General features: G+C 43.3%; 5 protein-coding genes across 35 annotated transcripts in view; all 5 read right to left on the reverse strand.

Annotated features, from left to right (window-relative positions):
• LOC6725738 (voltage-dependent calcium channel type A subunit alpha-1) overlaps positions 1-8,281 on the reverse strand; it is a 52,735-nt gene extending 44,454 nt beyond the window's left edge. For 21 of the 29 annotated variants that reach the window (XM_044923728.1, XM_044923713.1, XM_044923712.1 and 18 more), the window contains exons 1-6: positions 8,049-8,281; positions 3,224-3,542; positions 3,010-3,149; positions 871-971; positions 316-471; positions 31-251 (exon numbers count right to left, since the gene is read on the reverse strand). In XM_044923728.1, coding sequence (XP_044779663.1) covers positions 31-251; positions 316-471; positions 871-971; positions 3,010-3,149; positions 3,224-3,542; positions 8,049-8,266 — 1,155 coding nt within the window. In that variant the 5' untranslated portion in view covers positions 8,267-8,281. Of the gene's footprint in view, positions 1-30; positions 252-315; positions 472-870; positions 972-2,460; positions 2,562-3,009; positions 3,150-3,223; positions 3,543-4,104; positions 4,527-7,140; positions 7,256-8,048 lie in introns of those variants that run through there. The other 8 variants (XM_044923729.1, XM_044923726.1, XM_044923724.1 and 5 more) reach the window with 3 other exon arrangements.
• A 30-nt stretch (positions 8,282-8,311) lies between these two features.
• LOC6725741 (serine protease gd) lies at positions 8,312-11,146 on the reverse strand. Of its 2 annotated transcripts, XM_016172665.3 has the most exons (6): positions 10,810-11,056; positions 10,607-10,757; positions 10,383-10,542; positions 9,752-10,303; positions 8,783-9,649; positions 8,312-8,720 (listed from the first exon to the last, which is right to left on the reverse strand). In XM_016172665.3, exons 1-5 carry the CDS (start codon positions 11,020-11,022, stop codon positions 9,136-9,138), a joined length of 1,590 nt encoding a protein of 529 aa, XP_016039060.1. In that variant the 5' UTR covers positions 11,023-11,056; the 3' UTR covers positions 8,312-8,720; positions 8,783-9,135. The 2 variants fall into 2 exon arrangements, with proteins under 2 accessions (XP_016039060.1, XP_016039059.1); XM_016172664.3 differs by lacking the exons at positions 8,312-8,720; positions 8,783-9,649 and having other exon boundaries at positions 10,170-10,303; positions 10,365-10,542; positions 10,810-11,146.
• Positions 11,147-11,297: 151 nt separating this feature from the next.
• Positions 11,298-12,287, reverse strand: LOC6725742 (protein twisted gastrulation). The gene has a single exon (XM_002106706.4). It carries the CDS (start codon positions 12,233-12,235, stop codon positions 11,492-11,494), a length of 744 nt encoding a protein of 247 aa, XP_002106742.1. The 5' UTR covers positions 12,236-12,287; the 3' UTR covers positions 11,298-11,491.
• Positions 12,288-13,306: 1,019 nt separating this feature from the next.
• On the reverse strand, positions 13,307-15,990 carry LOC6725743 (fibrous sheath CABYR-binding protein). Its single transcript, XM_039296699.2, has 6 exons — positions 15,769-15,990; positions 15,607-15,710; positions 15,476-15,547; positions 14,162-15,414; positions 13,898-14,084; positions 13,307-13,819 (listed from the first exon to the last, which is right to left on the reverse strand). Exons 1-6 carry the CDS (start codon positions 15,857-15,859, stop codon positions 13,427-13,429), a joined length of 2,100 nt encoding a protein of 699 aa, XP_039152633.1. The 5' UTR covers positions 15,860-15,990; the 3' UTR covers positions 13,307-13,426.
• Positions 15,991-16,101: 111 nt separating this feature from the next.
• Positions 16,102-27,213, reverse strand: LOC6725744 (sushi, von Willebrand factor type A, EGF and pentraxin domain-containing protein 1). 2 transcript variants are annotated; one of them, XM_016172662.3, is made up of 15 exons: positions 26,990-27,213; positions 25,209-25,791; positions 21,569-21,831; positions 20,430-20,904; positions 20,201-20,353; positions 19,991-20,140; positions 19,735-19,911; positions 19,277-19,572; positions 18,809-19,217; positions 18,520-18,699; positions 18,330-18,456; positions 18,153-18,265; positions 17,732-18,085; positions 17,148-17,672; positions 16,102-16,825 (listed from the first exon to the last, which is right to left on the reverse strand). In XM_016172662.3, the coding sequence occupies exons 2-15, from the start codon at positions 25,375-25,377 to the stop codon at positions 16,692-16,694; spliced, it is 3,525 nt and encodes a 1,174-aa protein (XP_016039063.1). In that variant the 5' UTR covers positions 25,378-25,791; positions 26,990-27,213; the 3' UTR covers positions 16,102-16,691. The 2 variants fall into 2 exon arrangements, with proteins under 2 accessions (XP_016039063.1, XP_016039062.1); XM_016172661.3 differs by lacking the exon at positions 26,990-27,213 and having other exon boundaries at positions 25,209-25,792.
• Positions 27,214-27,326: the final 113 nt, after the last annotated feature.

A 27,326-nucleotide genomic window follows, 5' to 3' on the forward strand; every position in this document is an offset into this window, starting at 1 on the left:
CTATTCTCGTATTGATTCATTTCAACTTACCCAATACAGTATTGACGTCCAGCCCTCCATCGTGATACATTGGAATACGGTCAACATGGCAAATCCGATATTATCGAAACTCGTGATACCTGAATTTGGTCCCTCCCACTTCTCCAGACACATGCTCGTGGTGTTGTTGCATACGAAGGAGCCGGTGGCCTTTTCCAGGATGTTGTCCGTGTTGCAAGGCGTCTCTGATTCGCCCTCCTTCACTAGTTTGTCTGCTCAGAAACGAAATCGATTAGATTCGCGATCGCGGAATATAGTCATTCAAGGGTATATTACTTGGATCTTCTAAGCTATAACAAGTCTTATGCAGTGCGCCCGAATAAAACTCGAGTCCAATGATTGCAAAAATTACGATTGCAAACAACACCAAGAGACCGATTTGCAGTAAAGGTGCCATCGCCTTGATTATAGATTTTAAAACTACTTGTAAACCTGTTGACGTTGCCGTTCATCCGATCCAGAAACGATTCAGTTAGTTAGTTGTTTGGAGAAGATGGACGTTGGATTAGAAATATGGATATGCTGGATATGTGTTTCACATTTAGGACATGATTGTCGCAGACATGGATAGCTCCGCCACGACAATCATGTGCCACAAACAACCATTCTAGTCAAAAAGAGTACGTTTCAAACGAAAATCGAAAACTAAGTGGTGGCAAAAATGCAGGCTCTTGTCTTACTCGTTTTCCACTCACTCGTACTAGAACTTAAAACAGAATCAAAAACAATCTCATGTACGCACATTAAAGAGTCTGGAGCGAGATTTGGTTTTAAAATCAAGAATGTAAAGACAACAAACGACATGTAGAATTAAACAGAGGAACTACTCACTAGGAATTCCAGACACTAATTTTAAGGGCCGTAGCACACGAATGGCTCTAAGTGTTCTTAGGTCTACCTCGGGCCCTATTTGTGGGTACTGTGTCATGAATCTGTTTGCAGACGTTAAGCGATCGAAATGAAGTTATATATATATTGATTAGCGATACTCAATGGATACAGATCAGATAATCATAATTGGAATATCGAAATCATACGTGTACGTTCGAAACAAAATTTCATACATATGTATTGTGCAGCTTAAATCGAAACTTGAATCGAAAGCAAGAAGCAACTAAGGAGTGTACCAAATTTAAATAACTTAAATAATACAGAGTAACGTTTAACGCGCGGTTAGTTCATATTTTTCGCACACACAATGGGTAACCCAAGCGAAAACGCAGAATAGTTTAGTTTTGCTCTCCATTCCGAACAATATTGGTCAATATTTTCAGGCATTAGTGTTAAAGAGCAAATATAAACTATAGTTTTGGTCATCTATAGAGTTGAATATAAGTTAAGGCTATAATTTAAACTATATATAACATGAATCTATTGCTTATAACATACACATGGCTTATACCAATGTTCTAGGACAGTATAAATAAATTTTCCCTTTAAGAGATACAAATTTGCGATGTATAAAAAATAATAAAAAATTGAACACATCTACAGTTGGCTAAAACTGATTTTGGTCAGTCACTCTATAGTTTCGGCATTATATATAGATGTAAATTTATCATTTATGTGCCAGCTATTATCGAAAATCAATAATATTCGCTATTATTCTACCACCTTTAAAAGGGGGTTCATAGATGACTTGCAGGTTGCGATCTATTTTAAATCGAATGGAAAGGTAACTTGAATTACGTTCAAGACTTAATGTCTAATATATAAACATTTTAGTCATCAGAATCACACACAGTTATATAGTCTTTAACTCACTTATATGTATAAATATCTAGTTATTATAAAGCTAATATAATATTTTGTAAACATAAATAAAAATGGCTAGTCGAAATCACTACAAATCAGAAAGTATATACAGCTATATGTATATATAAATTCAAAAAAAACTACCGAGTGATAGCCACGAAAGATAATACGGTTTTAAAGTTCCTAAATTCGTGGCTACCACTGTACATGAATTGATTTATATTTTAATCCTACAAGTTAACACATTGCATCCTACTGATGCCATCTATAGTTGAATAATACTAATCCTATTTTCTTTATAATAATATTTTACAACCATGCTACCGTTTTCCTGAATATAATTTATTTTGTTTCGTTTGAAGGCTCAAGGGAAATCGTAAGCTTGATTGTGATATCATTTTATATGTAGCTACTTAATATATAACTAATAAATAGATTTTAGCATCTAATTCGTGGCTCCTAGCATCTAAGTTTGCTTCTGTTTATGTCGTTTTCACTACTCCTAATCCAATTAAATTTATATTAAAGATCCATATAGGTCAACTAGCTTTATCGAGTGTAATTTGTTTACTTAATATATATGTTTACTGAAGAAAACGATGTATTATCTGGCCTAGGTTTTTGGTAGTAGCAACTAATGGTTCTTTTTGTTGGCAGATGTCTTACTTGGAATTCGGGATACGAGCTTCAGTGGGCGTAAAACACGAAAAGATCGTAACATACGCAGGTCAACATCTATATTGGCCTCAGCAAATATCGTCATGGCTCTGCAATTGGCATTGTTATTTGCCATATCGAGTTCGTTACACGAATTTGAACATATGGAAGAAGTTGTTAATATAGTCGCTTACTTATAATACATTTATATGCTTTAGTTGAGGCAGATATCTTACCGCAACACAAAAATATATTGGGTACTTAACAACTAAATACATATCTTAATATAGAGTTTGAGTGGTTTTTACAATTTTATATCTTACAACTAAAATGGATCAGATCTATAATGAATGTAGAAAAAGTAACTAAGTTTTTCTGAGCGTATTAAGTTAACTTTTTCTTGCGATTCATTATGATCAAGACTTAAACATTAGGTGATATTGCTTTGGTTTGAATAAAAACAGATAATGCTTGCACGGCGTGTAGTTTTTTAATACGATATTAGTTGAAAATAAAATTGGTGCATGTGTTTCGAAAATAGTTTGGTTCATTATTTACCCCGTAACTACAACGAAAAAATCCATGATGTTCCAAATATTCCTGAGATAGGAGTGTTTATGCAGAACAAGCCCTAAGGCGAGGATCTTGAGCGACGCTTCTACACAGAAAATGCATAAAAAATAGGCCTCCGTTTTTTCCTAGTTCAATGGCCAAAAACGTAGATCAGTCAATCCGTTCACGTTCCGTATACCAATAACATAATTGATCTTACCAATTTTTGAGCCAATACTGTCTTGTCGCCCCCTGGCAAGTGCTCCTCTAGTGCCAACACAACACAGTTGGCTATGATTGTCAATAACACAGCGTATTCAAAGGGCGGCCATTCTATGATGAATCGTGTGTACTTTCTAATTGGGTTATCCTCGGTTAGAATAAACAATGACGTCGGACCACCACCTGGTGGGTTTTCCTCTTTTTTCGGGCCACCCATTCTATCAGCTAAGCGATGGGCTCCCTTTCGACCCAAGTGCCCCCCGCCTAAGGAGTCCTGTTGATGCTCTGCTTGCACTACTTCCTGAGCCGCTTCCAACCTGTATGGAAAAGGATAGAGTGTAAAATATTTACATATGCACTTCCTACGCGAATCAAATTGAGCTATTCCTAGTCAGTTACTAGCGCCTAACATACATAAACCAGATTTTAATGAAGGAATAATTGTTTGGCTTGTATTTGTACCTATATCATTACTGGCCTTATAAATTTAAATTTAAAAAAAAAGGATTTTTAACTTAAATAATCTCAATTCTTGTTGTCTCTAAAGTATTTATAGAAGTATTGCTCATACGCCAAGTGGGTGGTAGTTTTGGTTTCTATATTTCATATTTTGCTCACATTACATGCCTGTTATATTGTGGTTTTTATATAAAAAAAATAAATTAAAAAGAGACTTTATATTTTGACTAACAAAGATCCCAGGGATATATTCCGTAGGTGGTTTACTATTAAGTTTGGCAAATAATTGCAAAAAATATTACATTTTTATAGCTCGAATTCAAGGGAAGGGAAAGTCAGTCCCGTCCCGAGATTCAGAACATCAAGTTGTTGGAATTCTGAATTCATAATATTTTGTAATTAGATGAAGGTGGCACATACCGTCACTGTATCCAATTTCTGATACTTTTGTAACGACCGCTCGGCCATAATTATATTAAACAAGGTCAACCACAATACGCATTTGTCGGGAGTGACACGCCGTCCGTATGGAACGATAGCGGCAACTGGACATTTAGCTCGCGAGTCCGATGGCTGTTGCTGGTGATTACTGGAGGATGTGGCGGTTGTTTAGGATGGAGGCTGGTGGCTGAAGGATTCCGGCTGCGATTCCTTAACTGCCTTAACTCGCGTCCTCGTCCTGAATCCCTCGATCGTTGATTTCGGCTCGTCTGTTTTTTTTTTTTTCTTTTGTGCACGTTATTATTTATCCCTTTGACGAATTTATCGCTCTTTAAAACGTTGTCTTTTATTATTATTTATTAGCTATTCCGCATTACCACCGTGTTATTATTGCACTTGAACTGAATTTGAAAATACGAATTCGATTAGATGCAAATCACACTCACACACACACACCCGATTCGATTTTGATTTTGATTTCGATTTGAAGTGAAACTGGTCAGATTCCGGAATCTCTGTTTCATTCGCATGGCTTTGCGGTGGCTTTGAGTGTTTCGATGTTGTGCTACTTATTTTGCCAACCGATAATTATGATGCGCTCGGGTCAATTCAGTTCATGACCTATTGAAAACATGCTCATACACTCGCGCACGAACATATACATACATATGACTGGATGGGCATGGGTACGGGCATGGGTATGGGAATGTGGTTACTTAGGTGCATGCCAAGTGCATGGCTGGTGTTATTTTTGTACCCAATATGGGATGTATCTATAGAGAACCAGATCCACAACATTTAGGACTGGCAATGGCTATGGACACGGTCAGCAGATAGATGTGGTTATTTCGGTTATTGGTATAAAATTCCATTACTGGAACACGCCATGAATGAAAAACGTTAGGGGATGAAAAAGTCAGAGGCTGAGAGACTGGCACACATACAAATGCATGTGTATGGAACACCAAAAAAAAAGCTCAATACACTCGCACACACACACATACACGGGCTGTGGTGAGTTGTGAAACGGTGAGATTCTGAATTCCGACTGGAAGAATTCTGAAAACTTGTTTACCTTTTTGCGAGTATTCTTGAATTAACAAATTAGCCCATAAGGCAGTGAAGCTACGAACAAGGTTTTATCTTTACAGGTTTTTGCAGATTAGTCAAATGTTTTGATTTATTTCGCTGATAACAAGAATTGGCATTTGCAAATTTCAACTCTCTCCATTCCATCCACACACACACACACGTACCGGCAGAAGCTCTCTCTCTCTCTCTCTCTCTCTCTCTCTCTGGTTTCAACAATCACTGGGTCACACCGATAACGATAACATCGCAGCCACAAATCGCTTGCCTACTTTTAAGGGCCCAGTAAATCTGGTTGCATTTGCATTTAAATTAACTATTGCCCTATTTGGAATAGTCCATTTTCAATTGCGCAAAGCAATGTCTTTTCCTTTAAAGGAAATCGTTGCTGTTAAAAGCAATTATATAGTTCCAGCTCTATTTTCCCTAGTGACGTCACCAGGCACAGTTGTTTGCAGTTTTTTTTTTTGTATGTTGACGATGTTTTTCGGAACGAGTTTGGGTTTTTGGAATGGGCAGAAGCTATATATATCTGTGTGTCTGACTACAATCGGGCCACAGTGAGACCAACGAACCTGTAATTGCCAAAAATAAACAGCAACAATGACACACTTGCCATCGTCGCCCCCTCTTAACTAACGCTTTTTGTTATTTTTTTTTCTGGAAACAGTTACACTTTTAATTGGGCTTAAAGGACCAACTAACTGAAATTTGATATGTCGTTATACTTTAGTTACATAGCACACGACTACCACAATATTTGTTCATATGCTGGCATTCATACGAATATTCATATGAGCATTGTATAAAGAACAGAGACAAACAAATTTTTCACTTCCGTGAAGAGAGGAGAACATCATTAGAATTCGTTTCCGGTATGGAAAACATACACATTCGTATGTGTGTGTGTGTGGTTGGGTTGGGGAATTTACGACTAGTAAATATTTGTGTGGACTGGGAATATAGTTAATTTAAATATTAATTCGGGGGGTGCTTCCTGCTACATCGCCGCAATTCATTCACCTCGAAAGTGCGTGTACACGTCACAAAAATAAACGATATACCGATAGGCTAAAACACCCGAAAACTCCATATCTCCTTTTCCTTCTCCTTCAGCTTTAGCTTTGGCTTTAGCTTTTCCTTTCGCCTTTGCTTTTCCACTTGCCTCTTGCCACATCCACTTCCACTTCCATCCACCGCAATATATAGCACCACCGACGCAACATTCCGCCCGTTGTGCTACCGACCCGCTGACCCAATCCCAACAACTATGTATATATGTATATATATAGCTATACATATACATATATATGTATATGTATATGAATATGTATATTCGTGCGGGTGTGTTGGTGTGTGTGGTGCGTTCGTGGTGCTTGTTAACTTTAACTTTTACAACTGGTTTTTAAGGATAACTTGGGTAATTGGGACTTGAAACGATTGTATATATAGGTATATGTATGTGGCTAAAAATAAAAATTAGATCTGCGTGCCTGGAGGAGCACAATCAGAGGTCGTTTATTGGCTTCAGTAAGCCCGAATAATGCTTTTCACTTGGTTTCCCGATTTCTTTTCTTGCGATTTTTGCTGTCCTCGCCGCCATTGTCGCCAATTCGACGTTTTGCCATTGGGTTTTCTCACGATTTTCACGCTTTTCCGACTATATTTCTTGTTCTTGGTTTGGATGTTTGTAGTGTTTTTTCACCACTCGACCCGAATTCGGATGCCAGCGCACACAACATTCGAAATGTGGAATTTTCACAGCACTTTTAAGCCCGCATTGCGAGTGATTTGCACTTGATTTCTTAACACCAGGCTTCTGTATTCAGCCACATTTGGGTTGTCGCACATTTGCTGTTAAATTCGATGGGCCCGAGTTAAAAATAAAAAACAAAAACCGCTTCTACGGGAGCTGTCACCACCGACTTTGTCTCACCAGTTGGACGAAAAACTCAACAAAACGCAAGACTTCAACTCGGCGACTTTGTATCACATACTACCACATCGCCAGGGTCCACACACACGCACAAAGGGCAAAAATATGGGAAAAAAATCTACCAGCCCTGCGCTCTGCGTCCGCCCGAAAGCTCCGTTCCAAGCTTCAGTTCAAGCTCAATCGGAGGGGTGGACACACTGGCCAGCAAGTGCGGGCGAGAGCGCATGCGTGTCCTCCAAGGAAACCCGCTCGTAGGACCGTTACCGTCGTCGATTGAGCTTTAAGCTCCGCTTGCTATTCACCCCTTGGGAACAAAACTATCGAACTTTCGAGAAATCGAGGTTTTAAAAACCGGGCTTAAATCATAATTCTACACTTTAAAAAAAGATGGGCGAAGTTTAACCTACTTAACCATCCTAAGAGATATTTAAATATGTTTAAGGTTGCTGATTTACTACTGCCACAATTTTTGATAAAGCTTTAAGCTCTGAATACTTTCAACCCCTTATTATAAAAACCATTGCATCAAGATATCGGTTATTTGAAAACCCGGCTTTAACCGAATTACAAAGAATCAAAGGGGCTCTCATGCTTGATCTAATTAATGAGTTTAGAAAACAAACGAGCAACATATTTAACTCTATTTCAGACCTTATTTTATCTCTGTGCATTTCAATAACCATTATCAGTTGATTCAGTTATTAAGAACAGCAAAGTATTTTCCGAAAAGGTGACATTCCATAATAAGTGAATAGTTTTTGCCAGAACAACTACCTGTGCATACTATCTATAATAAGCCATGGATTTTTACCAATTTTCAATACTTTTCTAATTATGAATTGATCTTTTAAAAGAATGTTAAGTTTAAATAATTTATATTTAAATTGGTGGTACTCACATTAGGTCGCCTAGATTGGGTCGCGTCTGGACAAGAGCGAAGCTTTCCGGAGCCCGGCGCCTTTTGCTGGACCCTTGCGAGCCGTAGTGCGTGCTCCGCCGGATGACGCCATCGCCGATGATGGCAATATTGTCATCCAGGCCGTTGATGTTGCTAATGGTCAATCGCGCCATAGGAGATGAGCCCCTTCTGCGACGAGCTCCCACTCCGCCCAGCATTCTGGGAATCGGTGAATCGAACTTTGCAATGCGCGAAATGTACTCCAAATATGGCCATTTCTGTAAAATATTCACTACCAACTACCGGGCACGTTCACAATTCAATGCGTTGCACTTGTCTGAAGATCTTCATCGATTGCGGATGTCCGTAGACGAACGGGCCCAGAGCCCCGGGTGTGATGCACCAGCTGCCACGGTCCGGACGGAACTGAAAGTCGATGGATACCGCCGACTGCTGTCGATGCCCCAACAACCCAGCAAGATAGATAACGGCCCAGATGGCGATGACGACGATTGCGGCTGATGACGTGCTTGATAGTAGTCAGCATATGCGCAGTGCAGTCTGCCGCTGGTAATTAGGGTGTCCAGGTGTCCATGGGTGAACGCCACTCAGACGGGCCAGGCCGCCCACTCCGGAAATTGGCAGCTTCCTTTGTTCACGAGCGCCAACACACTGATAACAAAGGCATGGTAAACGTTACTCTGTATTACAATTAATTTCGATATCAAACATACCTGTGATTCTACATACATGTTTTCTATATGTTGGTCGGAGGAACTTTTAAACATTGCAAATTTCGAGATTTTTAATGTTAATTTTAAGGTGGAGATCTAAAAGCGCAGCGATTCTATGGGAAAATTGCTTTTGGCTTTCCCGTGCCATAATTTATTATTTGAATTGCCCTACTGTCTTAGATAAAAGTATAACTGAAATGCCATAATCAGAAGTTTTCGTAGTGAAACTAGCCAAAAAAAAAAAAAACCGATATCCGCTAATTACTCCGAGTAACTTTTTCCCATCGCCATGCCCAAGGGGCTATCACAGCGCTCACTTAGAAATGCGTTCCCATACACATTTCGGATGCGATTCAAATTACGAAGGCCGTGATCCAGTCCAGAAACTTGGCCACGTCGGCATATATGATGTACTGGTTCTTACAGCAAAGCTTATGGCTAGATTCCGCATCCGGTGACTCTACGGCGGGCAGGGCCGCTGATACTGTGCCACGCAGCATCCAGCGATTGTTCCGGCGGATGAAAAGTCCGGCCCCAGATATACCGGTGTAAATGCTCGCACCGCTCTGATGCTTATCTCGTTCCTCCGCCTGGATGCCGGCGCAGAAGGTTCGGTTTGAGGATAGGCTGCGAAAGTGGGCATTGGCCCGAAAGCATTCGGCATTGCCGACAATGGGAGCCTTTACTACCTTGGGTGCACTGGCATCGGTGGAGATCTTGCCCGGTAGCCCCGACGACAGCTTCTGATCCTGCGTCCTGTTCGTTCTGTCAAAGCTCCAGCCGATGACGATGCCCCGCTCGCCCACAATGTACTCCGTTTTGCTGGAACCAGACCACAGGCAAGCGGGTCGAATAAAGGTGTTAAATCTGCGAAGAAAATAATGGTATGTCAATATAATAAATGATATTTATATTGGGTCTTAAATCGCGGTTTAGATTGAATATGTATACTTTAGGCATTGGACCCACCGAACTTCGTCCTTGAGTATAATCACTGCGATATCCGCATCGTAGCTGCTCAGCTGACTGTTGAAGTCGGGATGAATGTAAATGCCATCGACGGGGGCCGCCAGAGATCCCTCCTCGTTCCAGTTCTTCAGATTGTGGCGGCCCAGAAAGACGAGCACCTCGTTGGATGTGTAGCGCTTATTGAACAACTTGAAGCAGTGCGCCGAGCTGATAACCACACGTGCCGAGACAAGCGAACCGCCGCACTGGAAGTCCAGGGAGGTCAGGTTGTTCACATAGATGGCCGCTAGCCAAGGCCACGATCCTCTGGTGATCGATGGCAGGCTATCTGCGCTATCGCTTTCTATCGCTTCTGCTTCTGATTCGTCCACGAACTGATGCTCCAGGACATCATCTTCATCGTCATCGACAAAAACTGGCGATGTGATGCCATCGGAGCTCTTTGGTTCACCGATTTCGCCATGTAGTGATTCCGTTCTTTGGGACAAGTGAAAGTCCAGATCCCTGTCGATGCGTCCGCAAATCTCCTTGGGCGCCTGGGCAAAGGGTTTTCTACAAAAGCGGACATTAAGTAACGAATGAATGTGACGATCGTGTGTGTGTTTTAACCGACCAAAATCCGGATGCATACTTCTTGAACTGGATGTGCGGCGTACTGGGCGGCTTGTCGTCCGTTTTTCGCACCTCCTCCTCCTCCTCGGGATCCAGCAGCAGGGAGCTCTTCTTATCCGGTATAAAGGACAACTTCCTGATGTGCTCCAACTGGATTTGGGTCATGAAGATGCTGTGCTCTGTGGTGCGGGCAAACAAATCATGGGTTAAATCGTTTGCTACCCAAGTTCCATGGATACGCACCGCCGGATCCGAAGCAGATCACATGATTGTTGGCCGACATGAGGAGCAGCTTGGGCGGAAAGTGATGTTTGGGAAAGCGGATCTTGTACAGCACCGGTGCATTGTGGGTGAACTTGCCGCGTGTGAGTAGCTCGATTTCGCCCAGATAGTTCTGTGTGTACTATGAGGATTAGGTAACATCTGGATGACACTGTACCACTTACCGTGGTGGGCTTGCCACGCATCGAGAGCGTCACTCGGATGTGGAGCGGCTGGTGGCCATCCGGACTGCGCACGGCCATCAGGCCGAACCATTCGCTGCCGTCGAAGCGGTACTGAAACACCTTGGGGCACGGACTGATCGGCATTCCCTGGGCGACCGCCTTAGTTACGTGCTCGATGCAGAGGATGAGGATCGCCGCCAGGTGCAGCCTCATCGTTAGTGTCTGGGAATGCCCGGATGAAAATGATTTTCACTCAAAACAAACGTAAACAACAATGCCGCAATCTCGATCGAAGCTTTGACAGTCCGGGAACACTGTGTGCATTTTATCCACCAACAGAGTTGCCAGACCAAGAAAATAGCCCCTGTTAGTTGAAATGAGAGAGAAATGCCCACGCAAGGGAAATTGATCCTTCAAATTCTCAATTCCGTTCAAATTCAAATTTTAAAAAGATGAATAAATCCCACAATTATTGATTCAACGTAACATTTACTGGATCCACTATTAGAACTTAATGGGATATTTTTATAATTTCCAAGTTTATTGTTGTCTTTTTTAATATGAACTTAAATTAGCAAGGCATTTGGTATTTTTACATGGATATTTACAAAGAGATCGTTTGCCATGATGAGCTCCAAGCTCCAAATTGGAGAGCCACAATTATTTGAAATTGTCTGTGCTATTAGGAAAATTCATCCTCCTCTCCATAGCCCCACTCGTCCTCGATCTCCTCGTTGCCAAAGAATCGCTCCAGATCCTGTTCAGCCTCCGCCGGAACGGTATCGGCGGTGAGCAGCTGATCCTGATCCTCCGGACAGCCGCGGCAGCGACTCTCGTTGATTCCGTAATTGAGGCAATTCTCGCCGACGCACTCGCAGCATCCGTCGTGGAACCATCGATAGCTACTGGCTCCCATGCTCTCGCATTGCTGCCGGCACTTGTTCGCCCGGATGCACGAGTTCACATAGATCACGGTGCATAAGGTGACACCTGCAGCCCCGGCATTTCCATTTCCGTTTCCGGCATCACCGCCTGCGCCGCCCTGGACGCGCTGCTTGAAGCCGGCTCGCATGGAGAACCGTATGGTGGACCATCCCTCGTCATCCTCGGCGGTTAGAGTGTCGAACAGCTCGGGCACTCCCTCAATGTCGCCAATCTCCGAGCGCGGCGTCAGCGAGGGCAGGACATCCTTGTGCTTGGGACACATGTCGAGGCAGCCACAGCACTCGATGTACAGTTCGCCAAGGCAATTCAGACAGTCCTTGCAGCAGTGGCAGTCATTCAACTTGCACTGACAGCTCTGGGTGATGAGGCACTTGGACACCACCGATCCGCAGACCACCTCGTTGCATCCATCGTCGTTGGCCAATGATGACCACGGTGCGATTCCAACGAAAAGTATGACGAAGTAGCACAGCAACTGCATTCTGGTCGAGATCTCGCGGCCTTATGATACATTATCCACGATTACGGCATGCCTTTATATGTTTTGGTTATATTAGTATCCAGATGGTCAGGTAGATGGCTAATCCTTACCACAATTCGCTAATCCTCGTGTCGCGAAAATCAGGTAGTTGCCCACATCAGCCGGGCTGGTCATTTAAAACCATTTAGAGGCAACTCCCCCTATAAAATAGGCCAAAATAAGGGATGATCATCTCAAAATAACCTCACTTTTTACCTGTATTATTGACTAATATGAACCGCCATAAAATAAGCCAATTAGGTAACATAAATAAAGTCCACTGGTTGGCTGACGCAAAACGCAGATTCTTAAACCTATATCTTAACCGCAAACAGGTATTTGTTACCTGTATAACTTGGCTAAAAATCATCACATAGCTAAAAGAAAAACTGATTTGCGCAGATAATTACCAATGCTAAAGACCCATATCACTTTTAAGCGGATAGTAAGATATTAATTTTTAGATCAATTTTTGCATTTTTGTTATGTATCAAAATCTGAGAAAAATTTTCAAAAAAAATAAATTACTCAAATTATAATCCAAATCGACTGGAATTTAAATAACAAACTTATTGAGGTATATAATTCCATATATAGACCATTATTTCGAATGTTCTGACCAAAATACTGATTTTTTTATTTACAAAAAAACGGGGAAACGATTTTTGGTATAACTTGGTCAAAAATGGTCACAAAACTAAAATAATTACCGTTTTATGCTCCTAATTACCAATACTAACCATCCCTAAAACTTTTTGACGAACTTTGTAAAATTATTTTTTGACCAATTTTTTGCATGTTTTGTAGATCACTAAAATTGTCAAAAAACTGAAAAAAAATTATATATCCAAATTTGAATGCCATTCGATTGGGAAATTAATTACGAGTTGAACGAGGTATAACAATCCATATTCGCAACATTATTTCCAATGTTTTAACCAAAATACTGATTTTTATTTGCATAATTTCAGATAGCTATGCACATTTCAAACGCAACGATTTTCGTTACGCAACAAATTTAATGGGTAGCGATATTACTTTTTCTTTTTTTTATTAAATAGATAATTTTAACATTTCAACAACTTGGAATTTTTGCGCATACACTAAAAACTTTAGTAGCCAAATAATGAGTGCTATTGGTTGTCATACTGGTTACTCGGCTGCTGGCTCAGGTGCTGGCTCGGCAGGAGCAGAAGCTTCTGCCTCCGGCTCTGGTGGCGCTTCGGCGGCAGGTGCCTCCTCCTTGGGCGCCTCATGTGGCGCCTCCTCCGCTGCTGGGGCTTCCGGAGCTGGAGCTGGAGCCGGTGCCTCCGGCGCCGCTCCTTCGGCGGCTGGCTCAGCTGGTGGGGCCACCGGTGCGGCATCGCCGGCTGGCGGTGCTTCGCCAGCCGCTGGTGCGGCATCTCCTTCCACGGCAGCGGGAGCCTCTGCGGCGGGAGCTTCGCCTTCGACTGGAGCAGGAGCCTCCGGAGGATGAGCCGCCGCTGCAGCTGCAGCTGCAGCTGCAGCCTCCACTTCCTGATTGATTTCGGTGGCCCGCTTGCTCTGCAGAAAGAGCAATTAAACGAAATATGATTAATATATTTGATATTGTTAATGTAATAATATTTAGATAGAACCTACCTTCTTCTTTTTCTTTTCGACCTCGACGACGACCTCCTCCTGGGGCTTGTAGTCCTCCGGGAAGAACTTGAGCGCCTCGTCCTTGCCGACAGTTACATTGGGACTCACATAGCTGGGACCGTACGAGACCAAGGATAACATCATGTTGGACTGGACCTTGTTGACCTTCAGCACGATCTTGTCGCTCCTGCAGTTGGGCAGGAAAGAGATTGAATATTGAAGTACTATTGAACTACTTGGGCTAATCCCGGCCAGAATACGTACGCTGCGTGAGGGCTGCTCTCGTACTTGTCCGTTGAGGTGGCAATCAATTCGGCCTCATCCGGTTCGGCGCTTGAGAAGAATCCATAGAGCGGCACATCGTCCTTGTGTCGATCGATCACATGCATGATCTCCTTGCGCTTGGAGGCGTCGAAGGCCATGATGACGTGCGGCGGTTCCGGCTTGGGATCCGGTGGCAGAAATCCGGACGTCTGACCGCGGAAGAACACATAGATGAGAGCGGCATGGGTGCGCCGGCTGTTGGGCACCCAAATGGGTGGCATTTTCACCGTCTTGGTGCGAGTGAGTGGCTTCGGTGGCTCCTCCTCTTTGATCTCCTGCACCTCCTCCTCATCCTCGCCGGCCTCATCGACGGGATCCACTTCCAGCTCGAAGCCGGGCATGGATGGGATCCCGCCCATTGCATCGCCTCCGGGCTCAGGCATGACTGTCTCCTCCTCGCTGGCCTCCTCCTCGGCATCCAGATCGGCTGCTTCCTCTTCGGCCAGATGCGCTTCCTCGTGGCTAATGGACTTGGTTTTGGCCTTGCTCTTGGCCTGGTGCAGCCTAGCCTCCTCCTCGGAGCTTATCTCCTCCACCCAAGTCTCGCCCTCCTTCAGCTCCACCTCGACTTTTAGTTTCATGGTTGTGATAAGCGGCGGTATAACATGCTCCTCGGGTATATCATCGTTGGGCGGCGCCACTCGCTCCTTGGTCAGCTCGTGGGCATAGGCCATCAGGACGTTGGGCACTGTGCCGATGCTTTCGTCAATCTTCCAGAAGCACATGAGCAGCTCCTTGCCGTCTAGTTGCTCGATCACATCCGGCGGCATGGGATTCTTGCATGCAAAGTTCACAGTCTCGAACTGATCGCTGCTCACCTGGATGACCCGGCGATCCTTGCACTGCATCTTGAGCGCCTCTGCTGGTTCGGTTAGCTTCTTGAACATATCGCGATTTACCTGCGGTCCAAAGACCGTCACTCCAATATCGGGCATATTCTCCATAATGGAGTCCGTCACATGGGTGAGGTAGTCAATCTGCTTCTTGTGCTTTATCTCGCGCTCCGCCCGCTCGGCCCGCTCGATGGCCTCCATCTTGATGCGCTGCTGCTCCACCTCGATGGGCTGCAGTTCGTCAAGTCTGTAGGTGCCTGGACGCGATGCCTTCTGCGTGGTCTTCTCAAGCTCTTTCATCAGCAGCCCCACCAGCTTGGGCACATCCGAGCCGAACAGAAGATTAACGGCCCTGCCGCCCTATAAATCAGATATTATACATCCCTATGTCTAACAATCCAGTGATAAAACTAAGACTTACGGTCACAAAAAGCCAGATGGGCTCGCTACGCTTATTGAATCGTTTCAAGGCCGTGATCGTATCCGATTTGCACTAGGTAAGAAATCAATTAGGGAGGTGAGGATCAACGTGAATAGTACGAATTAACCCACAATGGCCAGATGCAGATTATCGCCGCCAACATCCAGTTTGATTTTACGCAAGGATCCGACCATACCCTGGCAAGGACCACACCATTCCGAGTAAACATCCAAAACTAATGGGAGGGATTACTTATAGAGTTTTTAGGAGCCTAAAATGGGCTGCAGACAAACCCAAGAGTCCTGGCCGCTCCATGAAACGCTCCAGCTCCTCGTCCGTCTGGATGTCAGCCTGCAGTTGTTGTTGTCCCCCCTTCTTTGCCATTTAGCCAAAAATTTGCATACCAACTTCCGAAAACAAAACAAAAAAAGAAACGAGTTTTGGATTTTGTTTCTGAATTTTGAACGCCTATTTTTTCCCCTTTCAATTGGATGCCAAAACGAAACTGAATGTTCCATGAACTATTGATTAAACAAGACGCCCCAATTTCGCCCGCCTCCCAATTCATTTACCAGTTTTTCCTCCTTTTTTTTGCATTGAATTCAAATTCACTTGGCAATCGTAAATAAATTAGTCAACCACAATCGTTTAATTGTTCGTAAAATTAACGCTTTTTACATTACACACATTGGCGAGTTCTTACACATTGCATAACAAAAAAATTGTTCACTCCTCTCACGCTACAAATACAATTCGAATAATTTAAACAATACAAACAAACAAAAATACGAGTATGAATATGGAGCGCATATCTTTCGGCTCGTGATCCAAAATTCCTACGCGACAAGTCACGATTTCAGTACATGGACTGCAGAGTAGGTACATCGATTTGGATATGTTTAGTACATATAATAATTATAATTATAATAATAGTAATAATAATAATAATAGATTATGCGGTATATGGATAGACCTATGTCATACGAAGGGGCTACAGTGTACATGTGCGTAGGGTGAGCAAGTTTTAAAATTTAGGCGAACTACGAGTAACTCAAAACCTCCCTTAAACAATTAATATGTACAGTTATTAACACAAAACTAACGTTTAACGTTCGTCAATTAATTCTGCCATCCGTTGCCATCCCTTTGGATTTCGATATCAAGACAAGGATGCTTATATAAATAAGGATATCGGTATATATATCGATATCGATCTCTATCTCACGGAAATCCCGTTGATGGTGATGACATTACTGGCCACCGGTTCCGGTTCGTAAACCTCATCATTGGTGCGCATCTCGTAGGGAGCGTCGTAGAATTGCTCGTTTGGTATTTGATCGTAAATGTTTTCTGTAAAGAAAAAGAAACAAAAATTGTGTAAGATATACAAAATATATAGATAATAATATAGATAATAAGTGAATTTCTAATATAGTTTTACATGTTCCTTATATTTAACATGTCATTTTAATATTAAACGTCCTGAAGATTTTCAAATATTTCTAAACTTTTTGATATTTTTGAAAGCTCAAAACATTTGTAAACTACTATTTTTATATACTGAAGAAGATTTAACTATTCTACCCTTTTTTTTAAATATTCTATACAATTATTGTGATATTGTTTATATATTTATGAATATTATGTTCCATATAATTTAATTCCCACTTACCCGACCGATTGTTGTTCAGTCTTTCACCATTGCTATTTGCATCCGGATTACCGCCGCCGTTGCTCCTTCCGCCGGCTCCGCCGTGGAACGTGTTGAACGTCGCCGACGGATTGTTGTCCATGTGCATCCGGTTGTTGGCCTCCAGTGTGGAGTAGGACATTACGGCGGCATTGCGCTCGTCCTTCGTCTCTGCCGCCTGCACGTTCTCCGTATTCTTGACGGGTCTCGCCTTGTTGCGATAGAGGAAGATCATACCAAAGATCACCAGCAGGGCGACAATCACGGTGGCACCAATGCCCACGCCCGTGCCCAGCTCCGAAGTCTCCTGACCCTCCGCCGTGGCCAATTCGCAGCGCGGCTGCTTGCCGCTCCAGGCTCCATCCTCGGTGCACTTGCGCAGGTATTGGCCAATCCGGTTGTAGTTCGGTATGCAGTGATACTCCGCCGATCCGCCGTACAGCGTGGAATCGTTGACCACTATCACCCGACCATTCTCGATGGCCAGCGGACGACCACAGTCGACGGCTGAGTTAAAGACGATGCGAGGTGAATATGAATCTTTGGTTAGAGTGGCATATACTTACGTCTGCAGGTGGGACTCTTGCCAGTCCATTTGCCATTTTTCTGGCAGACGCGCGTATCGTTTCCCATCATGATCCTGCCCTTGGCGCACTTGAAGGTGGCCACGGAACCCACAGCACGCGGACCCGCCTCCACGATCAGATTCTCATTGATGTTGGGCGTATCGCAGACCACCTCGACGCATTCCGGCGCCTCGTGGCTCCAGTTGCCGTGCTCCGTGCACAGGCGTCGTGATACTCCGTTCAGCTTGAAGTTCACATTGCACTCGTAGAGGACAGCGGCGCCGTAGTAGGTGGCATTTGTGGCCAGGACCACCTTGCCATTGTTGATGCCCTCCGGAGCACCGCACTCCACATCTAAAGAGGATTGCAAAATATGATATCATGAATTGAATTCTTGGTAGGATTGGTTCTATATACTTACACACACACTCCGGAATGGTGCCGCTCCATTGTCCACTATCCGTGCAGGTGGCCAGTGCCTCGCCCACCATCTTGTAGCCCCGTTCGCATCGGTACTTGGCCAGTGCTCCAATCCTACAGAAGAAAGCAACCCATAGAATTAGAAGGAGCATTACGAATGATGGGATCTATTAATTACTTGTAGGTTTGAGCTGTGTTCTGCGAGGATTCAGCGGTGCGGATAAGTGTCCTTCCATACATGCGATCATTCCCGGTGACGGAGAGCAGACTGTGCGCAGCCAGTTTCGGTTCCGGACAACGGATCTCTGTGGAAGATGTACGCGATGAGCAGGTGCATCGTTGGGGCATCTATTCGCTTGGATACTCACCCTCGCACTTGGGCGACGCATCGCTCCAGACAGCCGATTCCAGGCACGTGCGCTTGAGGACTCCGCTCAGTTTGTGCGATTGGGAGCAGCTGAAGACCACCTCGGAGCCCACATAGGTGGTATTCGTCACGTACTTGTGGCTGCCATAGGGAATGGGCAGGATTGTGCCGCAGTCGATATCTGTATCGAAAGAAAGATTATATTTAATACATATATAATAATTATATTTACTATGTATAAGAAGTTTCTTCTGTAAAGATCACCATTATAATGGTAACCGATGACTTACATTCACAGTAGGGCGCATCGGCACTCCATTCTCCGGAGTCCAGACACTCAAGCACCGGAGTGCCGTGCATGATGTGACCGGGATCGCAGTTGTACTGGATCTTCGAGTGGACATTGTAATCGTAGCCGATGACAAACGAACCGGATGGCACCGATGGCGTCTCGCAGGTGACCAGTTCGCAGACGGGCGCCTCACCCGACCACTTGCCATCCCGGGTGCAATAGAGCTCCGACTGCCCGTCCAACCAGTGATCCTCGTCGCACTCGTACTTGACCACCGAATTGACGGTGGTGGTGCCGTTCAGCAGGATGGCAATGCCACGATTTGGTCGTGCCGGTGCGCCACAATCGACGAATCTGCACGAGGGCGTCTTGCTGGACCACTCGCCACCCAAGCCGCACGAGATGATCTACAGAGTGAAGTTAACGGGCTTAGTTGGTGTACGTAACGGGTTGATTCATTACCTACCGCCTCGCCAACCAGCACATAGCCCGGCTCACAAACGTACGTGGCCGTCGAACCGGCTCGCTTGTCATTGAATCGCACATCGCCACCGGCTATGGGCTGCGGATCCGGACACCAGTCCACCAGGCACTCCGGCTGCTTGCCACTCCAGCCGTCCACGGCGCACGTGCGATTCTCATTCCCGATCAGCGTGTAGTTCTCGTGGCAACTGTACGTGGCCACCACGCCGAAGCTCGTCCGCTCCTCCGACATGTGGATGGAGCCAAACTTCAGCTCCGGCAGACTGCCGCAGTCCACATCTGCGGGAGAGTTCAAGGATTTCGATGTGAGATTTTTGATTGAATTTAATTACAAATGAAATTGCAACCCATTTGCCATAATATTTCTGCACAATTGCTTGATCATTACACTTCTCTTTGTTTTGGCTAACTGAAGCAGTGCGATTGCACAATATCGCTTACATTTGCAGGTCGGCGAGGAGCCACTCCAAGTGCCATCGAGTCTGCACTCCCGTTCCGTCTGACCGAGCAGCGAGTGGCCCTTGGGGCAGGTGTACTGGATCTTCTCGCCCAGAGTGAACTTTTTGCCCATGACAGTGGTGTTTTGCTGGGCATCCGGCGAGCCGCAAGACAATGGAGCTGCCGGAAGAAGGTAAAGAGACGAAATGAGACGAGCTGGTGATGTGCCGCCATGTGATGGCGCACTGGCAAGACCTACAGTGCTGGCAGATGAAGTGCAGATAGTCCAGATTGCAGCCCACATCGTTCCACAGCCAATTGCGACCTCCATCGAGGACCACGCAGTTCTGCTCGCCATTGTAGTTGTTCGGCTGGTCCTTGCCCCAGGTGGGCTTTTGCACCACATCGCCTGGAAGTTAAGATCAATCATTAGTTAAATGATAGCAAGTCGTTTATTGGCCAGACCTACCGTTCACCCATTTCCAGGTGCGCGATGTGATGCCCGGCTCCTTTTGGGCGCCAATCCACACGAGCTGCGGCTTCAGTTCGCTCTTCCGGCGCTCCAGCTCGGACAAGATGTACGAACTGGTGGCGCCACGAAAGTCGTGTACCAAGTCGCCACCTATGATTATGGAGGAATTCATCAGTGCCACCGGTGGACATGCCCACATAGCGAGGCGGATGGCCAACTAACTCACCAGTTTGCTTGCAAATGGCTTGCGCCTTGTCGAAGCTTTCTCCTTTTGTGATATGAAAGTCGTAGCAGGTTTTCGAGAATGTCGTTACCACGGTGTCCACACCGATTTTCGGACTCAGGCATCGATCCACGGAGAACTCGTCGTTGGTGAAGGTCTCCACCTCGCACAAACTGAGGCTGCCCTCCACGCCCACCAGCTGAATGGCCACATACTGGCCGACCAGTGGGCGCGCGCACGTGAAGGTCTTCACCACGCCCTCGTCCAGGGTGCCCGGATACCAGGCGCACAGCGGATTCCGCTGCAGATCCGCACTGCTGTTGCCCACACGGATCTCCAGATCCTGCAGTGGCTGATGGCCGCAGCAGCCGCGCGTCGTTATCCGCACCACGTGCACCGCCTGCGGGGTGAGGAGATCGACGCGCCACCACGGCGATGGCTCCTTCTGCGTCTCGGAGCACTCCTGGCCATCGGGATTCTGGGCAGGGAATCGGAAAAGAAACTCATTTTATTCCAAGCCAAGCGATTGAGTAGCTAATGCAGTTATCTTAGTTAGTTTGAGCCTCAAAATAAACATTTTCTACTTGGCCAACATGGCGGATGAGTAATATTTCTAGTTATTTGCATATTATATATTATTTATTATCTATAAAATTTTCCATGCTAATTTAAAAAATATATTGCCAAGCTTTATTAACAATTTCAATAGCTTTTAGTAAATTCTATTATTTTAAATCTATGATATTAATTTTAACAACTTGTTTCAAATCACCTTTTGGATATGAATACATCAATATTTTTTGGCGCAGCCTGACAGATATTATTGTTATTGTTTTTAATTCGCTAAAATGGCACATAAAAAAAAATAGACAAAGCTAGCAAGCAGAATGTATAATTTGCATGCGATTAATACAACAATTTGACACCTGAACACCTTGAACTTTGACTTTTTGCATGAAAAAACGAAGCAAGCGAATTGCAACAAAATGATTGCTAATAATACTATTCGCACTACGGATTAAAAATATATTTGGTAGTAATTAAATCAGTTAAAAAGGTCAAACCAAAAGTAAATGAAAGTAAAATTGGCCATTTGCATGTTGGATTGGATGTTATGTGTCCAAAGGACGTGGCCAACTCACCTTGTTGCCCGGCTTGCCATCGTTCGCATAGCTGGCAGGACCGCTGCGCGTGTAGGAGCTCTGGTTGACCGGCTTGCGGTACGCCACATTCACCCCGCAGAAGGGCAGGTCCCGCTCCCAGCCCGTCCGCCGGTCACACTTGACCGCCGATGGCCCGAAGAGCTCGTAGCCAGCGTCGCACTCGTAGTGCGCCTCCGCGATCTGGGAGTCAACGGTGATGGTTCGCACCTTGGCATTCAGCGGCACCGCCGGCGGACCGCAGACTGAAACAAAGGTAATAAACAGCAGGCATAAGACGTTGATATTTGTATGATATATATATCTATACTATACTATATATACAACACGAAAGACTTAAATCTCGAATATCCACACACTCGCCGCTTGACGCAATCGAGTTTTTTTTTTGCCGAGAAACTGGATTAATTAAATGTAGCCAGAAAGCGATTTTTAATCGCTTTAGACTCGCCTCGGCTTATAATTCATTTTCGAAAGTGCTAATTGCTGTGAGTTTTGGATTTATCGAGGGAAATGCTAAAGATTTCAATGGGTGTTAGAAAATGGGTACTTCCTTAAAGCAAGCATTTATAAATTGCTCAAAAATGCTTAAATAAAGGGTAGGTAAATACACAATTAGTTATTTTGATCATTTGTTTAATATAAATGCAAAATTAAAACTTTTTGTGTGAGGAAATATATACTTCTTTTTAATAAATCGACTTGTTTAAGAGAGAATATTTCCTATAAAAGCCTATTTAAATATATCTATATATATTTTTTTTATTTAAAAAAAAAATGTTTTTTTCTTTAAAGTAGAGTGCTAAAAAATATATCTAAAGCACGTAGAGCCGCAAAAAAAGCAAACCAGTTAAGTCGGCTGAGTTGGGAGTTTGCTAAACGATTCCTTATATAGTAATAGTAGGACGCCAAAAGTCGTGTCTCTTTGTGTTTTTTTTTTTTTTTTTTCATTGCGTGGGTATTTTATTTTTTCTTTTTTTTACTTGCTCGTATCTCTCAGCTTTGTTTCTCCATCCGACGAAACCCGTGACCCATTCAGGAAAATTGTAATTTTATAAACGAACACTTTGAGCTAAGAACTTGTGAAAAGTATTTTTCCTATTCCCATGATAAATATGCAAAAGCCTAAAAATTCCAATGCTCCCACAATTGTTTGTTGCTCACAAAATTAGCAAAAAAAAAAAATACATAATTATGCTGTGCATAGCTTACATATATATGTGTATTTCTTTGGGCCTGAGTAATTTCATTAAGAATAAAGCGGCAATTAGGGGACAATGTGAAAAAGAGCGCGAAACGGTTTGGCAAACATGTTTTTGGCCAAGTTAAAGGGCACAAGTTGGCCAAGCCAAGCTGTCTTGTTTCCAAGGGGAACGCCGTTTTGCGAGGCAAACAAAGTGGTTGCGAAATGCAAAGTGCGGTTTGAGTGGCCCAGTTACCACTTTTCTGTATTTGCCGACTGTCTTTCGAACCTAATCTCCCAAAAAGATGCACAAGCCAGTTGAATTCAACGTATTTATATGCATTCACCTGGCTAATTTTTTTAGCAAAAAAAAAAACACAAGCTGTCTCGAAATCCGACTAAATCGAATTTGAAAACAGTATTTTGCATACGTAGGTTTCTCAGATCGAAATTGGCTTTTATTTCTTATTCGACTGCAGCTGTTGATGGCAGTCAGTCTTGAGTTTTCGCAAAATGGTAAAATGGTAATGGTAAAAAAAAAAAATGGTAACAGCTGCGCTCGCTGAACTCGATGATGTTATTTTTTCCCAACCGCCAAAGAGCCGTTATTGTTATGAGTTTTGAATCGCATTCATCCGGTTTTACTGGTGTCAATGATCTTCCTACACACTCCCAGCCATCCCCCATCCATTCCTCCATCCATCCCTCCTTCCCACCATCCATCCAACCATCCAACTTCCTCCGAAAGGTAAAAATGCTGAAAGGGCGTGGATCGTTGAAGGAAACCAGATTTTTGACAATTTTTTTATAGGAGAACCCAGGAAGGATGCCTAAAACATTTATGGCTATGCTACAGGCCACGCACAGTGGTAAAAATGCGGGAAAACTGGTTAAAATAAAGAAGCAGCCACCAAAGTAGTTACATTTTTCATACTAAGCCTCATTTACTTATGAAGTTGTAATAAGTTGTAGATATTTTCTATTTTTTACATAAAAAGTCCTGATTAATCCCACTGTGCGTTGATGCGAAAGTTGCGTATTTAACAAGATTTTTTGGTCTGCGATTCATGGCTGACCTTCGAAAAACTGAAGTCAAGGGGGAATCAGCGTTCAAAGACCTCAAAAAGAAATTGTTTCGAAATCTATGAATTATCCCATATTTATAACTTTTTTTCTACCTAAAAAAATGCGCAAATATCAGCGTTTTTAAGCCACATAAATGAGTGAAAATAGCTGCTCAGTAGCAAAAATAAGCTTTGGCCAATATTTGGGTATTGTGGCTTATTAGAAAGGTGCCCCATATTGCCGATGTGACAACATCGGTGGACGACGATGATAATCAAACGCAAATCGCCAAGGGAAATTGTTATTTAGTGCACGTAGGAGGGCGCAATACCTAAATATATAACTACATACATATGCGAGTGGTTTGGATACCTGTAACTGTTGGCTAGTAAATCTACAAACGGTGAAATGTACAAACGCAATCACGTATTGCACGACGTGAACTTGTGAAACTTTTGAAGTAAGAATGTCACAAGCAAAGTGCCTTCCTCGAAGCCAACATAAAACCCAACTCAAACACATTGTCGCAGAAGTCGTTCAACCACTGAGTCTTCAGTCTTCCAGTCTTCCAGTCTTTCAGTCTTTCCGTCTCCGAGTCTTTGAGCATTTCAGTCTTTCGAGGCACTGCGTCTGTGAAACTTTCACTGCTCCACTCCAGCCGGCTGTCCATTTCTTCTCGCCCCTCCCTCCAAATGACCCAAAAGAGTTAGCCCCATTTACTTGGCGGCCGAAGCAAACAAACAAACAGCCAGAAGAAGAAGAAGAAGAAGAAACAGGCCATAAGGCAATTTATGTCTCACAGTAATTGGGATGTCTCTTCCCAAACTCTAATTGAAATCACCCCATTAACTGCAAGATCATTACTATGGATTTTGTATGGAAATACTCAAGTGGTTTTGTTAAGAAATTCACATAAAATTTAACATGGCTAGAACTATTAATTTTTATATTTATTCTAATGTTTCTAATCATTACATTCTTTATGAGTTCAAATAAGATTACTTTTCTTCAAAAATCTTCTTCAATAGAGAAGATTGATTATCATTAAAATATGGCATACAGATACAGAAAGTCACCACTCCAGCTTCTTTTGAAGCTCAGAATTGTGTGTTTTTTTTCAAATTTATATATAAATATTTTTTAAATTTAAGATTAATAAATTACCCGAAGATTACATAAATCGAAAAGCGTCTGAGTTTCTGAGTTTATAATTAACTTGAAGCTGCTCATCTGGCGCTTTCCCAAGATCACAAAGAACGACTTGAGAAATTCTCAGCGTGGTGACCCCGTTTAGAGGTGATAATTGAAAAATACTACGAGTCTTATATACATATATATATATATAGATTTGTATACAGTATGGGATGAACTTACTTTGGCCATTCCCAGCTGCGCACAGTGCCAGCAGCAGCAGCATAATGAGTGCCATTGCATTTGGAGGAGTCATGGCTCTTTTTGTGGCCCGTTGCAATGGATATGTGGATATGGATGTGGATGTGGATGTGGCCACGGATGCATCCAGCAGCATGTTGCAGCAAAACATTGTGTTTGTCTGCTGGTGGCAGGTGTGCTGGTATTGTTGTTTCCAATGCCCGGGATGTTGGAGTTGAAGTTGAAGTTGATGATTATAATGCCCGATGCCGTTCGTTGGCTGACGATTAGCATTAGCTTTGGCTATATAGCTTTAGCTTTTGTTGTTTTAGTTGGGGTGTTTTTGTTGTTGTTGTTGTTGCGGCATGAGCAGCGATTAATTTATGCATACACTTGTCGATTATTCATATATATATGTATATTTTTTGTTGTGAGATTGTTGTAAAATTTACACATAAACATAACACATAGATGGCGTGAGCGATCGTGATGCGTTCATTAAGGTTTCACTTTGCATTCACACTGAATTTCCACTGGCTAATTATGATGCTTTATGTATATTACATATAGCACTGGATACTGGATACTGCATAAAATCATTGTAATAATCGTGATAATCACATACATAGTATTCGCTGTCGGCCGTTGACTTCACCCTCACCTGTCCAATTCAACCGCTTGCCTAAGTTCCCATACCTTGCTAGCTAATATATACATATCCATATGTATGAACAACTATATAGTTATAGATATAGTCTGTCTGGCCGTCTGAGCGACTCAGTTCCATTCGATTGCTTCGATTGAAAAAGTAAAAGTAAACTTTAAATGGCTTCCCTTTTTGGGGGCTGCCCGGCTATGCCATGGGTATTCGAAAGAATAAGCCACAGACATTCGATGAAATATATATGTGTATAGATACAGATACATATAGTATGGTATAGTATGGTATGGTATGGATAAAAGAGAAACAAACGAAATCGCCCGAGGGCGAGTGTTGTGTTTTGGTGTTGCTTTCAAGGTTGCAACTACTACTACCACTCTATAAAAAAAAAAAAAAAAATAATAAAAAAAAAAACAGAACCCACTGGGACTTGGTTTCACTTCGCCCCGGGGATATGGATCTGAAAACTTGAAACTGGGTACCATCCGGTACAACTTTCGTGCGAGAGCCAGGCCACTATCATTTTATATATGTATGTGGTATATATCTTTCACTAATTATCGGCTACTGTGGATAGCCGCTGGTGGAGAATTAGGAAAGTTTCGGCTTGGGCACTCTAATTCGATTTTGGTCGGTGCTAATTTGAGCCGTGCGAGAAAGTACACGGTTTTTTATTATTATTTTTTATTTTTTTTTGGCTCGATGGAGAACTAGAAATATTGGGGCACACACACACACAAGCACAACACTCGATCAAAAACATTCCCGATTTTATTTGCATATTATAGTATGTGTGTGCACATACGTACATATGAATCGTGAACTGCTAACATTCATATCTCAGCCATGATTCAATATGACCGGATTTAGCCGTTTTTCTGGGTGGGAGCTGTAAGACAAGCAAACTCACTGAATCTCTGACCAGTTCACACACAAAAAAAATAAATAAATGAAGAAAAGAAACACTTTGAAAACCACTAAAACAAAAATATATACAAAACAGTAACCACACACAGGAAAAAAAAATAAAATAAAAATAAAGAAAAAGAAAAAAAAAAAGAGCGCGACTTGGTTTTGCGGCTGAATTGGATTGCCGAGGAAAATGGGAAAAATTAATGGCTACCTATGAACGTGAACTTATTTCTCGTTTTGGGCGACCTGGCTGCATTTGCACGAGTTAACGCTGCTGCTGTTGCTGCTGCAACGGCGAAACAAAAAACCGCCGCTTTCCGATGCGAAACTCCCAGCACGTCTGCTCGGAATGAAAGTTGGCTTATAACTGGTTTTAATGTCCCACAGAAGTTCGCAGCGAACCGCACTCCAAGCTGTATCAAGCCACTCTGCACCGCAGCCGAACCCATACGAACCAAGCCGAACTAGCCCGAACCGAACCGACCCGAACCGAACCGAACCGACGCAACACGATCCGTTGCGCTGAGCTGAGTACTGCGCATGTGCAG

Source organism: Drosophila simulans, chromosome X (assembly GCF_016746395.2).
Source record: "Drosophila simulans strain w501 chromosome X, Prin_Dsim_3.1, whole genome shotgun sequence".
Taxonomy (NCBI): domain Eukaryota; kingdom Metazoa; phylum Arthropoda; class Insecta; order Diptera; family Drosophilidae; genus Drosophila; species Drosophila simulans.